This window comes from Octodon degus, unplaced genomic scaffold (genome assembly GCF_000260255.1).
Source record: "Octodon degus isolate 3935 unplaced genomic scaffold, OctDeg1.0 scaffold00040, whole genome shotgun sequence".
NCBI lineage: Eukaryota > Metazoa > Chordata > Mammalia > Rodentia > Octodontidae > Octodon > Octodon degus.
In genome coordinates, this window is record NW_004524616.1 from 4,615,841 (window position 1) to 4,632,305 (window position 16,465).

Here is a 16,465-nt window from a genome sequence, read left to right on the forward strand (position 1 = left end):
AAAAAAAAAAAAAAGGCTAGGAGAGAGACAGCAAGCCTATTTCCTTGCCTTATATTGTATGCAGTCCCATGATGGGTATAGCACTCACACCCATAATACCAGCATTGGACCATAAATCAATCACAAAATCTTCCCCATGACTGAATGAGACTTTGGGGGGACATCTAGGCACAAACTATAACACAGCCCTTGTCCTCACTGCGCTTATTTCAATAGTACATCTGTCATGAAATTGTCTCTGATTGGTATTTGGAGTCTGCATACTCCTGGGGAACACTAAGACTAGCAATGGTGGCAATAATAATACAAAATAGGACTATCACGTACTGAGTTATCTGCTGTGGGCACAACACTGCTGAGTGCTTCACAAGCATGCCCTTACCTACTCCTAGCCCAGGAGGTTGGGATCCTACTATTCCCACTTTACAAGTGACAAAACCAGGACTCAGCACAACTCAGAAGCGGCAGCACAAGCGTTTGTGGGTCTGACTCCGGAGCCCTAGCTCCCATGGCTGATTAAAGCAAGACTCCATATTCCAGCTAGGTGTCATCTTCTATAGGGACTTGTATTATCTGGGCTTTCTCAGTCCACATTCTTTTTTTTTTTTTTTTTTTTTTTTTGGAACCAGGGATTGAACTCAGGCCCTTTCGCTTGTCAGGGAAGCGCTTATTCCACTGACCCATCCCCCTGGTCCAGTCCACATTCTTTGCCCACTTGTTGCCCACATTCTTTAGGTTTGTAGATGCCTCCTCTTGGTATTCTGGTGAAGTATTTTGCAAAAGTTGACACTTCCACTGTCTACAACATAATCACCGGGAGTGCTTGTTAAAATATGGGTTCTTGGGTCCCGGTATAGTACTGAATAACAACCCCAAAAGAAGTGTTGTTTTTTTTTTTTTTTTCTAAAATTCAAGGCTGTTGTCCTGGTGGTATACATGAGCCACAGCAGAATCATTTGTCATTTGTATTATACCCCCAAGTCTTCTCTCTGTGTCAGATTCCCTGGTGGTTTAAACCTCTTTGGTTGGATTCTCCAGCACTTAAGATAAAGCTGTCTTGGAAAGCAGCTCTGTATTCTATGCATCTGAGAGCCAGCCTCTCGGTGTGAGCTCTGTATTGCTCTGGCCAAGCCCAGCACTGGCCAAAAGGTTTCTTATATCCATGATATATACAAATTCTCTTTAGGATGAGATCCACACCAGTTAGCCAAGCATTTGCTTTGAGCAACTTCTTTTTCTTCTACAGCATCTTCATAGTTAGGGCTCTGATGTTCTGACAGGACAGTGGGGGGAGAATTTCAGCTGCACCATAGATCCCAAAGATCCTCAGTGGAAAAGTCAGAAGCCTGAATGAAGTTGTCAGAGCCCTGAGAAAATGGCTTTAGGGGAAGTCCCACACCTTCCCTCTGCTGAGCTGTGCTAAGCGGAGTTTGAGGTTGTCTGGAGGAATATACAAGGGTGGGGTTCTGACTTTGAAAACAGAAAGACCTGGGTCCACAGCCTCACTCTACCGCTGACTGGATGAGAAACTTCGCTCCTCTTAGCCTCCACTTCATTCTTTGTAGGTCATGGAGGATGAGGTAAGTTCATAAGCAGCAACAGCCCAGTGTACACAACTGCTCAGCCCCAGCCAGAGGGTCTCACACCCCAGAGCCTGCATCTTGATCCATGGCTCATGCCCCCTGCCCCTGCTACTCGCCAGTTCCTTCTTGGCTGCAGAAATTGCCACCAGGACTGAGTGGCAGCCCTCACTTTCCATCCACTTCTCCTCAGCTCACTCATGCCCTTCCTTCACCTCTCCTCTGTTTGAACTGGGTTTATCACATCTCTGTTAAATGCAAAGCATTTAGAAGTCAAGGTCCCATGAAAAGAATCCCATCAAAGACCAGGAAGAAAACAGAAAATGGCATTACAAAGCTTGCATACTAAAGCTCATGTGATAAATGCAAAACAGTGTACTCAGAAAAAAATAGTGCTTATTCAGAAACAGTGGTAGCCAAGCTTATATTAGCAGCAGAGTATGGCATCAAGAAGCCGGAATCTGTTGGGCCCAGGTACTGCTGATAGCAGCAAGAAATGGTTAGAACCTCACAGCAAAAAGAATGAGATGATGGACGGACAGATGGACGGAAGGAAGGAAGGAAGGAAGGAAGGAAGGAAGGAAGGAAGGAAGGAAGGAGAAATATAAGAAACCAAGCAAGCTTAGCAAACTGGCACAGTTGCTGGCACAGTTGTCATTTATATTAAGCATCAAATGTGTTTGGGGATGAGGGATGCCTGGGATCTTCCCAAAATGCTTTCATGGAGGTTCACAAGGTCAGAATTACTGGGGTACTGAGACATTACAAGCCTTATTCACTCTCATTTTTCCTGGGTGTGAAGTGTATAAAAGTATCCAGAGATCAAAAAGTTTCAGAATACCTGAAATAGTGGTAACCCTCCCAGAACCCCCAGAGCTCTGACATCAATGAGCAGGGTCATGAATTTTCACATGTGAATCAGTGTTGTTGAGTGTTCCACAGTGTCTGCCTGGTGTGGCTGTGTGTGCATGCGTGCATGTGTATGTGTGTGGGGGTGACATACACAGGTTGCCCACTAGGACAATATTGCATTTTTCCTAGCCTCTCAGAGTGATCCTCCCTGCCACCTAATTAGTGCTCAGTAAATGTTTTAAAACTGGATTAGCTAGGGGCTGAGGAGCTAGCTGGGTAGCGTAAGCGCCTGCCTGGCAAGCTGAAAGTTCTGAGTTCAGTCCCCAGTACTGCAGGCTGTACCACGCCTGAACCCCAGGAGCACCGTGCCACCCCAGAACCAAGTGTGGTGGTGTATGCCTGTAATCCCAGCACTAGGAGGCTGAGATAAGAGGATCACTATGAGTCTGAACTGCATAGCAAGGCGCTGTACCAAAAAATAAAAGTAAATAAATAAAATAAAACTGTGTTAACTGAGTTTGGTGCTTCCTTGAGGGAGCTAGACCGGTCCATCTTCCAAACAGCTCAAGACTGGCTGAAATGAGTGTGACCAGTTTCCTGCTCCGAATAGAGGCCCCTCCCCATCCAGAACCCTGGTTGCTGTGGCTTCTAGAGGGCTCAAATCCTGGGGGACAGGCGATCACTAGGCTCCTTTTGGGGCCAGTAGTCCCTCTGAAGTTGTATGTCCCAGCAGCGCTAGGAATCGTCAGCCTAGGGATGGAACTGTCCCTTAGCTCTTCTCAGCCTCGGTAGCATGTCCTGAGAAATGGGTATTGTAATCTGGCTCCTCACAGATTCCCTGACAGAAAATTGGTCAGAGAGCCACCAGCTGTGTGCCCAGAAGCAGGGAGCAGCTCTGAGGCCAGCGTTGCTGTGGGATCAGCCTTCAGCCTGCTCTCCACCAGTCCGAGGGGATGCCACAGAGAGCCAGCAGCATGGGCAAGTTCTCCCAGAAGTGGCTCTGTCTGTACCAGTGGTGGAAAACTTGCAGCACGCATACCATGGTGGGCTGTTTGTGATCACCAAAAGCTCTAAGAGTTCACAATCACTGATCTATATGGAAGATTTCTGTGGAAAAGGAAGTCCAAGCATGGTCACCTGAGTGTCCCTTCCCTCTTAGAACACACAGAGGAGATCCCACGCCAGTCAGGCCCCACTGCACACACTAAGTTGACCAGATCCGAAGTGCAACTCCAGAATTGAGGAGAAAACTGAGGGTTAAATAACTTGCCAGACATCCCACAGCTAAGGAATGGTGGAGCCTGGATTTGACTCAAGGTTCCAGGGCTGCTTCTCATGGACAAGAAGTGTTAGTCACTGGTTCATGTCACCAAGCCGGTAGTCTCACACCAGACACTCTCTGCTTCCTCAGGGGCCCAGGGTGGAGAGAAGCACACAGAGGTGAGGATGGTGGCTACAGGGGAAGCCCTGGCCCTTCTGCCCACTTCTGTGTGACTCAACGAAGCTGTTCACCTCCTCTCAGCCTTTCTTTTATTTAAAAAGTAGGGGCAGTCTTGGGACCTAGCTCAAAACTTGTCAGTGGGGTCCAGTATAATTCTTCAAGGCAGTATTATTCTGTGACGAAAGAGAATAGGACAAGGAAAGCAGATACAGAATCCATGAGCTGTGTGTCCTTGGAGAAGTCTTTCAGCCAATTATTAAATACAGGATGACCAAAAATTGAATAGTTTTCATTACCTTTTCATGAAGATACCATAACAGGAAATGCATAAATGACAATTTTATCAAATGTGTTCAATAATTTTTCTGTGCATGGTATATTCTAAAACATTCAACATGTTGCCCGAGCAACACATGGAATAGCATTTAAACAGACGTGCTGCCCAAGTAATGCTTGGAGTAAGCTGTTATGTGCTTAAGGTCCCAGAGCCTTGGTTTCATCCTCCTTATAATGGACATAATAAGTGGCTACATATTAATTTTAAATGATACAAGAAGCATGAAGGGCTTAACACCACTCATGACAATTGTTCAACACAGGTCAGATTTTATTACCATATAAAAAATTTGATAAATGACAAAGTAGGATGCTACTATTGCTGTGATGAAGTTGGCCTCTGTCTGTAAGGCAAACCTAGCCCCAAGTTATTGGTTTGTTTGTTTGTTTTTAAAATTTTATTTATTTATTTGCACGTGTGTGTGGCCAGCTCAGCCCACCAGGGGGCGGGGCTGGCTGGCATGTGGGGTTGGGGAATTGAACCGCGGTCCCTTGTGCTTTGCTAAGCTTGTTCTACGTAGGTGCTTTAGACCACTGAGCCATCTCACCAGCCCAAGCCCCAAGTTATTGTTTGGAATAGGGAGATATCAATGACGCCATGCTCTTGGCATCTTTCAGTCTTTAAAAGACTCTGTGCAGTAGGATCTTGCAGCTTGGTATCATCCTGGACCTAGAAGCTTGTCAAAAATGAAGCATCTCACGTGAGTAGGTGGGCTAGACTTTGCATCTGTCAAGGTCCCCAGCTATGTCCTGTGCGTACCAAGGTTTGTGAAGTGCTGGTATAAAGATGGAGAATACGCAGTGATCGTTTGGGCCATGGCACAGAAAGAGTTAATGTTTAGTTTGGCTCTGGCTAGGGCACCGGAAACAGAAGGTTCCAGAGATTGAAGCGCATGAACTGATGAGACAGGAAGGCTCCCTTCCTGCCTGTGTCCTGGACAGCCAGGGCTCTGGCCTGAAACCTCCACTGAGGCCTCCTCACACCCTGGTTAGGCAAATCTGAGAGCAGGGTAGGACAAAGGGAGGCCGAGGTCCCTGGGCTCAGGATTGCCAGGGTGAATCTGGGGAGGTCCAGCCTTCCAGCCATGGCTACCTGAGGTCTGAGAAGAGTAGGGAGGCTGGAGAGGTGCCACAGGGTGATGAGCAGCGTCCTCCCGCAGCAGGCTGGTGGCCAGCACGGGGGCAACTGGTCTCCCTGGCACACCAAGCCCCATCTTCTGGACCCTGCTGCCCTAGCCTCTAGTGGGTGGAGAGGGCCAGGTCCTGGACTCTGAGCCCTGGCCTTCCCCCCTCCCCAGTGCTGGAGCAGCTGCTCCCAGAGCTCACCAGGCTGCTCAGCCTCCTGGACAATGAGGACCTCAGTGACAGCACCCTGGAGAAGAAGATGGCAGTGTCCTCCATCCTGCAAAGCCTACAGCCCCTCCCAGGTGAGCCCCAGAGAACCCCATTTCAGGGACATCAGTGTCTCTCCTGAGCTCTGTCTAAGAAATAGTAGTCTCCCCAGGGCATAGAAAGTGGTCCATCTAAGCCTTGTACCATTGTGAGTTCTCCACTTTCTGGCCCAGTGTCCTCACACGCTCAGGCTCCGCTCCTCCTCCATCCTGGCCATGTTCTCAGTCCTTTTCCATGCTCAGCTCTCCACAGACCTACACATATAGAACATGTACACACTACACACAGTCACACCCCCACCATACACAGCACAGCACACTCGTGCATGCCACCTGCTCACACACACACAACATGCAGTCCACACCAACATCCTGTGCTTCACACAGCACCAGCCTGCAGATAACACTCCCTCAGCCCAACGCCAGACAGGCCCACAGCACGCAGCATGCACACCTCCTAAAAGCTCACACAGACACGCTCTCCCTCAGCCCTCTGACTCATACATCATACGCCTCGTACATCATACGCCTCCTGCACCTGTGTTCCCCTAAGTGCAGTCCTGTCTGCCCAACATCTCCCCCTTTGCTGCTGCAGCCTTCCCTGGGCAACCCAAATCTGTCAACAGCATAGTATGTCTCAGTAAACCGTAGGAGCTGTACCGCCATCCTGCAATGCTCAGGGCATCTGAGCGAATTCATCCCTGGGTGACTCCCTCCAAGCAGAACTGATGTCCCTTGCTGCCCTCACAGACACGTGGGGAGGGAGAAAGGGGCAGTGGTGTTTCTACTGTGTTCACTGCAGCCCTGTCCCCTGTCCAAAGCCAGAGCAGCCCAGTAACACCAAGCTCCTGGGAGTCCCTTTGCTTGGAGACAGAGACCCTCAGTCACAGTGCAAAATATGTGAAAAGCAGTGACAACCGGGGACGTGGACACACTTTGCAGGCTGAGTGCTGTGTCCTCGTGGCACAGACCCAGTCCCTCCCCCTCTTCGCTGCCAGTGTCTCCTTTTACTTCCCAGAAAAGGAAGTCTCCTACCTGTACGTGAACACTGCAGACCTCCACTCGGGGCCCAGCTTTGTGGAGTCCCTCTTTGAAGAATTTGGTAAGCAGCCTCTCGTGACCTCCGTCAGAAAGCCCCCTCTCTGTGTGTGTACACTGAAGTGTCCCTGGGTTGGCTGGGCCTGGCTCTAACCTTGTGTCATTAAGTCACTGGGAGTCCTCCAGGCCCTGAAAGTTTAATCAGAATCTGCAGTTACAGAAAAATATCCCCAATGTTTGGGAACAGTGAGCACAAATAGGAACCAGAAAGAGCTCCACCAGAAAGTGATTATCTCACTGGCTGTTGGGCACTCCAGCAGCTCAGTGGAAAGGAGAACTGTGATAGAGGAGGGCTGGCTGCCTGGGACTGCAGAAGCCTGGGCAAGGTGTAGGAGGGTCCTCCCCCTCCAGCTCCCTCCTGAAGCCACAGGGAGAGCGCTGTGGTCCAAGTGATCCTGAGTGGTTTAGGAACAGGCAGACTCAAGGGCAACACTGCCTTCATAACACAGTCCTTGAAAATCTCCAAAGCATACAAAATTATCGTATTTGATCCTCTCAGTAATCCTTGATAACAGATGAGGTGGGGCTTAGTGTGACCAGGTTGCAGAGAAGTGCCAGGTATGGGGGTGGTGAAGCCACATGCCCAGGTAACCATTGGAGGATGTGGGAGCACCCAGGGTCACACACAGGCCTGCACACCCAAGTCCAGCCCCCCTCACCCTCTCTCATACTCATCCTTGGCCTTCTCTGTCTGACGACCTGACCATCCTCTGTAGACTGTGACCTGAGTGACCTCCGGGACATGCCAGAGGATGACGGGGAGCCCAGCAAAGGGACAAGCCCTGAGCCAGCAAAGAGCCAATCTCTGAGAAATGTGAGTCACAGCCGGGGTTCACACATGCCTGGGCCCTCTGTCCCTCTCCCCGTGACAGCAGGGGCCCTCCTGGCTGCATAGGGCCCCGTTCCCTCCATCCACAGTTCAGTGGCCCATAATAGCATGCTTAGTGTATTCCTGCTGAGTAGGAAGATGTGGTGAGCTAGTCTGTCCCCTCAGACCGAAAGAACGGCACCACCCAACCACAGGTTGCACATGGGGTGATGGGAAAAGCTCTAGGCCAGAGGTTGGGTAGCCTCTGCCCTCCCTGAGATGTTCACCTACAGAAAGAGGGTTGGACAGGATCTAGGATTCCCAACCTTGGAGTCACAGAATTTGAGGCAAGCATTGTCTGTCTGCTGCACAAGTGACTGTCAGCAGCACTGACAAGTGTAGAGAACGCAGTGTGTCGCTCACAGCTCACAGCATGTCACGCTGCTGTCCCCATTTCATAGATAAGGAAGCTGAGGCTCAGAAGGGAAGATGATGTCCCAAAACGAGTAAGTGACAGAGCTTAGCTGTAAAGCCGCAGCTCCCTTGGCCCCAGAGCGTGAGCTCTTCACTGCTGGGAGAGTCCACCTCACTAGGAAACAGGCCTCACACCTGTGATAGTTTTGATAATTATGTGTGTGCTCCCTCCAGAGTAAGACTCCCATGTTTTCACCATCCACAAAATGTGCAGACATTATAGAGGGGCCTCAGTGATTAAATCTAGGGCAAAAAGAGCACAGGACAAATATGCCCCGGAGTTCTGGCAGCATTGTGACTTGATTATAGTTTTACGTCTTTTCCTCCTGCTGCCCCTGCTTCCAGCTGTCTCAGTCTCACAGCTTCCCTGTCCCCTGCAGGCAGCCAACTCGCCTCCGCCACTGCCCAACAAGCCCCCTCCCGAGGACTACTATGAGGAGGCCCTCCCTCTTGGGCCTGGCAAGTCCCCAGAGTATATCAGCTCCCACAGTAAGTCCTGGGGCCCTGCGGTCATGCGCTTCTCCTGCAGGGGCTGGAACACCATGCCTGGCACCTGCCCTCAACATCCCTGTTTCCTAAGGAGGGGCTCCCTGGGCTCCTGACTTCAGCATTGGCAGCCAGTGAGCATGGCCCGGAGTCCAGAGCTGGGATGTTAGTCTTAGCTTCATGTGGCCTGCACAGCCCTTATTTCTTCACTGAACCTCTGTTCCTCTACCCTTAAAGCAAGAGATGTGAGGCACACGCCAGAAGTGTGCTGGGGTGCAGACAGGATGTGCAACCCATGGAGACTGCTGCACACCCCATTGCTCCTCTCTACCATGGAGAGGTCGTTTGTGCTTCAGCAGAATCACATCTTCTGGGTAGGTTAGGTTATGGAGTCAGCAGGTGAAATCAGGCGCCACGCCTAAAGCAGAGCTTCAGAATCCATTGGGCCCAGCCCAGGGATTTGTAAGCTAGTAAACACATCTCTATAGAGAGCCCTTCACAGTCCTTGTCACTTGATTACAGCTCAGGAAATTTATGTTTGTCATCCCATGGAAAAGTTACTGGAATTGTAGTGAGTCTACCCCATTCAGTGCAACCCATGCTGAGAATAAAGACACTAAGACATAGTTGTAGTTACAGAGACCCAAGGAGTCCTAAGGCCAGCCATGATGATGGCTGTACTCAACAAAGGCCTCAACCCAGGGCTGAGCCCTGGGTTTTATTAATTCCTGAAGAAAAGAGTGACTTGAGGATGCATGACTGTGAGAATGGCAGGAAGTAGGAGAGCTGGGCCAGGAAGGAGGCCTGCATTTAGCGCTGGAATATGCAGAGAGAAAGACATGTAGAAAGAGTAATCTGCATTACACAAGTGAGATAGGATCTGATGGTTTTTGGGGTCAGTACTTCAGCTCTGATGTGTAATCTTTAAGCCCCAGGAAGTTACAGCCTACCCATCCCAGGTGACAGCCAGCATGGAGCACCAGCTCTTCATCCTGTCTGTCCCTGCTCACACAAGGGAACAACAGGGGGAGTCAGGGAAACACGCCTGCCATCTTCAAAGACTACCACCAGCACCTCAGCTAGACTGATATGCATTGCTTAAAGCCTATTGAAGAGATAAGGAAAAGTCCTGCCAGTTCTGTACGTGTCAGTACATGGAAATAGGGTCAGGCTCAGCCAAAATGGAGACAACTGCTCCTCCTTCAAGGAGAGTCACCCAGATGGTCCTCCACGCATCTCTTAAAACATTCTATGTGATTTATAGTATTTATAATCAAATACTACCATAATACTTGACTATAGCTTATATTTACATATATAATTTGTTTACCAATATAAAAATTCTATGTACATATTTTTGCTGATAGTTGTGCTCAGCTTATCTTGGAAAACCTCCTAGTATTGCTAGCAGAATCCTTGATCTTCCCACCAGTCCCCACCTCCCCCATGTAGTGACGGGTATCTGCTCCTTGGAGCACCAGTTGAAGTTGCTTTCTTGAGTATATGGACTTAGCATTACAGAGAACTGTGTTGCAGATCTTGGGTGGCCCAGCAGGCAAAGCCGAGTCTGTGTATAATCCTGTCAGTGCGTGGCTGCTCTGTCATCTAGGAGCACAGTGGAATGTTCTCTAACCAACACAGTATAAAAAGAACAGGCTCATGCTGATCAGAAATGAATTCCAAGATATGGTCATTTAAAAAAATCAAACAATCTTGGCATATAACATGATTCTACTTGTTTGTTTTTTTAACATACTCACACAAACTTGTGCATTTGTTTTAACAATTTTTCTAGGATATGAAAGAAACTATTAGCAGGATGTTCCTGTAGGAAGTAAACAGAAATCTGGGTGCAGGGCTGGGGGGTGTGGCTCCATGATAGAGCACTTGCCTAGTATGTGTGACACCCAGCGTGACAGTGCCAGGTGAGCCTGCTGCAGGATTTGGGAAACATCCTTAGGGTACGCCCAGCATGGAGGTGCACATCGGAATCCCAGCTACTCAGGAAGATCTCGAGCTCAGGAGTTTGAGACTGATCCAAGCAACATAGCAAGACCCCATTCCAAAGAGAAATCTGGATGAAGTATTCACACTCTTTTATACTGCTTTTTGTGTGTGTGTGTTTTGTTTTTTGTTTTACCACAGGCAATTTTTTTTTTTTTTTTTTTTTTTTTTTTTGCGGAACCGGGGATTGAACTCAGACCCTTATGCTTGCCAGGGAAGCACTTATTCTACTGAACCATCTCCCCAGCCTCCAGGCAAATATTTTTGTTGACCATTTTCACTAGTTTATAATGTCAAACCAGAAGCATCACTGATATTTAGTGTTGCACAGCCATCTCTACTATCTCATTCCCAAATACTTTCATCACCAAAAAGGAAACTACACCATCCAACACTGGCTCCCCACTCCCCACCACCAGCCAAACTCTCAGCCACCACCAGTCTGCTTTCTGTCAATAGGGATGTATCTGTTCTGGGCACTTCACATAAATGGAGTCCTATAACGTGTCCTTTTGCATGTGGCTTATTTTGCTTAGCACCATGTTCAAGGGGTACAACCCACATTGGGCCACTCCTTTCTGTAGCTGAGCAGTATCCTGCTGTGTGAACACACCACAATTGTTCACCCGTCCACCGCCTGATGAACGTCTGGGTTGTCTCCACCCTTGGGCAGTGGTGGGGTTGGACCAGGTGACCTGTGCCCTGTGAGGCCTTGAGAGACTCAGAGTCTGTACTGCAGCAAGCAGCTGGATCATCCATGTAAGGGTGGAGGAGGAAGAAGGATGAAGTTCTCTGGGCCCCAAGCCCAGGCCTACCACTTGGGCCCCTTGGCAAGAGGAGGCTCCTCCACCTTCCCAGAGAGCTCACTTCCTGCACAGGCAAGGCCAAGAAGCACCCTCCTGGGAGCAGCAGTCGCAGTCCTGCAGGAGGAGCTCAGGAAAGGGAGGACCCTTCCTCTCCAGAGTCCAGCCCGGCCAGGTGTCCAAGTGCTCTGCCCCCACGCCCCCTGCCTTCCCCATCCCGTGCCTCCTCCACCCCCTTCTCCCAGCCCCAACAGCCCCAGTCTACCTTATAGTGAGGGTGGACAACATTTGAGCCTTCGAGTACCTGCTGGCAAAGGCAGGCTCCAAGCCTCCCTTGGGAGGAGGGACCGTGTGTCCTCAGGAAACAGATGGACAGGAGAAGCTCAGGAGCCAGGAGAGAGCCCTGAAGAGCGGTGTGGTATGAGGTGGTCTGGGGCAGTGCTGGCAACAACATTTCGGATCCAGGTTCTATCACTGACAGGCCCAGTGGGGCTTGTTTTCTTGTTTATAAAATGAGCAGAGCCCTCCTCCCACTTTGTAGCACTCATAGGAGACAGTAACAATATCTGGCATTGATCTTGCACAGCTTAGTAGATGGTAGGGACAGGCCTGGAACTCAGCTCCAATCAGGCCCACCACAAAGGCTCCTCACCAACCACATTGCAACAGTGCTTTAGGGGCTGTCTACAAAATAATTACATGATGCATTTTCATTTTTTTTTTCATTTTATGCATTTGGTACAGGGTCTTCCTACACAGCTGGGACTCATAGTGATTCTCCTGTGTGCAGCCTCCCCAGGACTGGAATTATAGGCATATGCCACCATACCTGGACTCTGTCACCAACTCAGTGAAACCCAGGGGCAGGGCCAGTGCAACATGCAGACCAGGAATTGAACCCTGGCCCCTGTGCTTGCCAAAGCAGGCGCCTAGTCTGCTAAGCTATCTCACTAGCCCTTCAAAAATAATTTTTATGGGCTGGTGAGATGGCTCAGTGGTCTAAAGCACCTACTTGGAAGAAGCATAGCAAAGCACAGGGACCGTGGTTCAATCCCCCCAGCACCACATGCCAGCCAGCCCCGCCCCCTGGTGGGCTGAGCTGGCCACACACACACACACACACACACACACACACACACACACATAAATAAAATTTTAAAAAAATAAATAGGTGAAAAATAAGTTTTAATGAAATGTGTTCCAATTCATTAAATTTTGATATATTTATTATTGTTATGTAAGTTTAAAATTCTCCTGTCAAATAGGGTTTTTCAAGGCAGATTCCTCAGCCCAACTCACTCCAGGGAATCTCGTGCCTAAGCTTGCGGCCAAGGGATCTGCACCTCCAGGCGATCAGATGCAGACTATAGTTTGAGATTCCTGCTACCTGCTGCACGGTATTCCTAGGCCTTGAAGCCCCAAAGAGAAGCACTGTGTTCTGATACTCAGCACAGGAGCCACTCTCGCACTCTTTGTTAGTACCTAGGCCAGCTCTCCCGTGTAGTCCCTGGGGTTTGGTAGGAACTTTGCTGAACAAGTTGGAGGAGTACATGTACTAAGATGGAGCGAGGTCCGAGCCCACGCAGCTGGGACAGCACTCTGAAGTGTAGGTTTGAGAGCTGTGACCAACACACACACATCGCTGAGGAGGGTCTAACCACTCACCTTGTAAGGTCAGAGAAAAGATGTTTGAGCTGGATGTTGATGGGTGAGTAGGAGCTCTTCGACAGAAGATAAGAGGGCACAGGACACAGTGTGATCACAGGCCTGTAGTACAACAGAGCTCAGCAGGGCAGTCAGTGCCAGAGACACAGGACGTATGTGGAGAACCAAAGCAGACAAGATACAGAGACCAGTCCCATGCCCAGGTTGGGGCTGCCCTGAGCTCCCCTTCTCCTTCCTGAGAAGGGGCACGGTACCCATTGCCTTCACAGCCCCCCTACCCATTGTCTGCCCCCTTCTCTGCAGCTTCACTCTCTCTGACCACCCCACAGATGGCAGCAGCCCAGCCCATTCCATCGTGGATGGCTACTACGAAGATGCAGACAGCAGCTACCCCACAACCAGGATGAATGGCGAGCTGAAGCACTCCTGTAAGTGCCAGGGTGCTTACACGGGTTCTGTCCTCATTGAGGGTAGGCTATGCGCCCTCCACCTCACCCAGGTTATGACCACCACAGAGACCCCAAAACCCTTGTTGTAGGTGACCACAGGTTTCAGTGGAGGGACTTGGAGTGGGAGTCCAGAGCTCGAGTCTTGCCTTGGCCTCCCTGACTCAGGGCAGCTGGTCTTGGGGGAGTCTCATTTCCCTGTCTATTATGGGTGATTGCTGTGAGGGTCGAGACACTGGCTGTTCATGTGAGGGGGCAACAGCAGGCATTTATTTTATTGACTGCTTATAGTGCCACACATTAGGCCAAACATTCTCCACAGCTTGGGATCCAGTGAGCTAAGCTGTCATACTGTCACTTATTATAATCAGTCACTAATGAGGAATTTGGAGCTCTCGGAAGGGACGCCTCTAAGATCACAAAGAGCTGGTAAAGCTAAACAGTAGGGTCATGGGCCTTTGGGCAGTCACTGCCAACATCGTGCCTTGTGCTGCCTTAGTGGTCTCAGGACCGCAGGGCAAGGAGACCTACAGAGAGGAAAGGTTTCCCTGCAACATGTCCTTTCCCATGACGCCTACAGGCAATGATTCAGATGCGATGAGCAGCTCCTATGAGTCCTACGATGAAGAGGAGGAAGAAGGCAAGGGCCTGCAGCCCAGGCACCAGTGGCCCTCCGAGGAGGCCTCCATGCACCTGGTGAGGGACTGCAGGATCTGTGCCTTCCTGCTGCGGAAAAAGCGCTTTGGGCAGTGGGCCAAGCAGCTGACCGTCATCAAGGAGGACCAGCTCCTGGTGAGTGGACATACTGTGGGGTATTCGGGTGTGTTGGACCTGGCTTTGTACACACAATCTCAAAGCCCAGTACTTCCTAGAGCAAGCAGCCAAGTACAAGCGACCCTTAAAACCTGGTGCAGGCTTACCAAGATTATGGTGGCTTGGTTTTTTTCCCAGACAATTTATCGCTTTAATACAAAGTTTGTTACTTTATTATGCAAATTAATGTTCTGATTTATAAAACTAGAAAAAAATGAAAAGTGCTTTTTAAAACACCTATAATCCCACTAAATCGAGGGTGCCCCTTTCCGCCCTCCTTTCCACACACCTGCCTTCCATATAACTGACCCCTGCTGAGTTCATCCATGTATGCCTTTCTTACTGTAAAGAAATGTTTTGTTTGTTATTTTGCTTTGCAGTACATGGGATTGAACTCAGGACCTTTTACTTGCCAGGCAGGTACTTATACCACTGAGCTATTTCCCCGGCCCCTAAGTGTTTTCAATTTACTATCTCACATCACTGTCATCTCATAAAATAAACTATACCCTAGAGGTGCAAAGTAGGATAGTGAGTATAATAGTCAAAAAATAGTAACAGTTCTTCCCCCCCAAAAAAAAGATGTTCTCAAGCCTTGCTCAGCATACATGTACTGGGGACAAGATATCTTTTCACCATGGTGCAGGGAAAATTTGTCCTAGGCCAGCACCAGTCTGACAGTCCTGGCTGGCTATGTCCACTCCTTGTGTCTCCTTTACATACTTCGGTGGCCACACGAGAAAACTGTGGTCACTCTCCATCCATAATCCCAGCACCTGGGAAGCGGAGACAGAAGGGTCAAAAATTTGAGCTAGCAACACCCAGGCTAGGAACATAGTGAGACCCTGTCTCAAAATTTTGAAACAAAGAAGAAAAACAATAAACACTTTTCATTAAGGCTGATGATTACTGTGGGTTGTTTGTAGAGGGTTCTTTGGGAAGGCTCCCTCCCTTGTTCTTAGTTTGCTATGAGTTTATATCACAGATAGACACTGAATTTTATCACTTTTTTCTGCGTCCATTGAACTGTATAGCTTTTTTGCCTTTCTCCTGTTAAGATGACAAATTACATGGTTGATTTTTTTTTCCGTAATTTTATTGAGAAACAAATAGCAATGAGACAGTTTCAAACCAAATTGGTAGGACAGTTTCAATAATTAACACATTGCAAACATTCTTCCTAGTGGTTAATTGCTGTACAAGATGCGGACATGATATCTTATTTACAAACATTAGAACAAATCCCTCTATTCATTAAGAGAATGTAACTGTATATCTGTCCCAACTACTTTGAATACACAAATACAAAATGGTCATTCATCTGTATCCCCTTTTTTTGTTAAGTTCCATCATTTAAATATATAGGTGTGTTCACTCAGCAAAATATTCTAAAAGAATCCAGTAGTCCATAATAGTATTGGGTCTTCTGCTTCACTGGCAGTGTCAGAAATTGTTGACCTGAGTCCCCTACAGCTCAACATAACACAAAAATATGGAACTCTTCACGAATTTGCATGTCATTCTTACGCAGGGGCCATGCTAATCTTTTCTGTATCGTTCCAATTTTAGTATATGTGCTGCCGAAGCGAGCACTATACGGTTGATTTTTTAAAAAATTTTTAAACCACCCTGGTATCCCTACACCAAGCCCCACTTAGTCTTCAGATAGTGTGTTTTTTATATGTGTCTGGATGCCTCTTGCTAGCATTCGGTTCAGGCCTTTCTCAATTATGAGGGAAATTAGTAAGTACAGGCGAGGGTCTCCCTCCCCTACCCTCACTCAGTCCCTGACCCCTTATCTCCCTTTCCAGTGTTACAAAAGCTCCAAGGACCGGCAGCCACATCTGAGGCTGGCGCTGGATATCTGCAGTGTCATCTATGTGCCCAAGGACAGCAGGCACAAGAGGCATGAGCTGCGCTTCTCCCAGGGAGCCACTGAAGTCTTGGTGCTGGCACTGCAGAGCCGGGAGCAGGCAGAGGAGTGGCTGAAGGTAGGTGGGGCCTGGCTTCCAGGCCTCCCTTCTTCCCTCTTCCCCAGGCCTGCTTCTTTGGTGGGGCCAGGCCTATCTCTGGAAGAAGCAAGCCTTGCCCATGAGAGATAGAGTCCGTGCCTGAGCTCATAGAGAGATGAGCCCGGGGGCCTTGGATATCTGCAGTCCACAGACCTCGAGCTGGAGGTCTGTGCTCCTAATTACAATCCCCTTTCAAACACCCAGACTAGACGCTAGTCCAGTTTACCCTTCCACACCTCTTGGAATGAGGCTCTTA

At 49.0% G+C, this 16,465-nt stretch overlaps 1 protein-coding gene and 1 non-coding gene across 7 annotated transcripts in view; one reads left to right on the forward strand and one right to left on the reverse strand.

Moving 5' to 3' along the window:
- Afap1l1 (actin filament associated protein 1 like 1) overlaps positions 1-16,465 on the forward strand; it is a 63,052-nt gene that overhangs the window by 21,420 nt on the left and 25,167 nt on the right. For 4 of the 6 annotated variants that reach the window (XM_023715312.1, XM_023715309.1, XM_023715310.1 and 1 more), the window contains 7 exons: positions 5,508-5,636; positions 6,619-6,702; positions 7,415-7,512; positions 8,361-8,469; positions 13,268-13,366; positions 13,884-14,176; positions 16,009-16,188. In XM_023715312.1, coding sequence (XP_023571080.1) covers positions 5,508-5,636; positions 6,619-6,702; positions 7,415-7,512; positions 8,361-8,469; positions 13,268-13,366; positions 13,884-14,176; positions 16,009-16,188 — 992 coding nt within the window. The remainder of the gene's footprint in view (positions 1-5,507; positions 5,637-6,618; positions 6,703-7,414; positions 7,513-8,360; positions 8,470-13,267; positions 13,367-13,883; positions 14,177-16,008; positions 16,189-16,465) is intronic. The other 2 variants (XM_023715313.1, XM_023715314.1) reach the window with 1 other exon arrangement.
- LOC111816800 lies at positions 15,684-15,790 on the reverse strand. Its single transcript, XR_002821133.1, has one exon. It is a non-coding gene; the product is annotated as a U6 spliceosomal RNA (small nuclear RNA).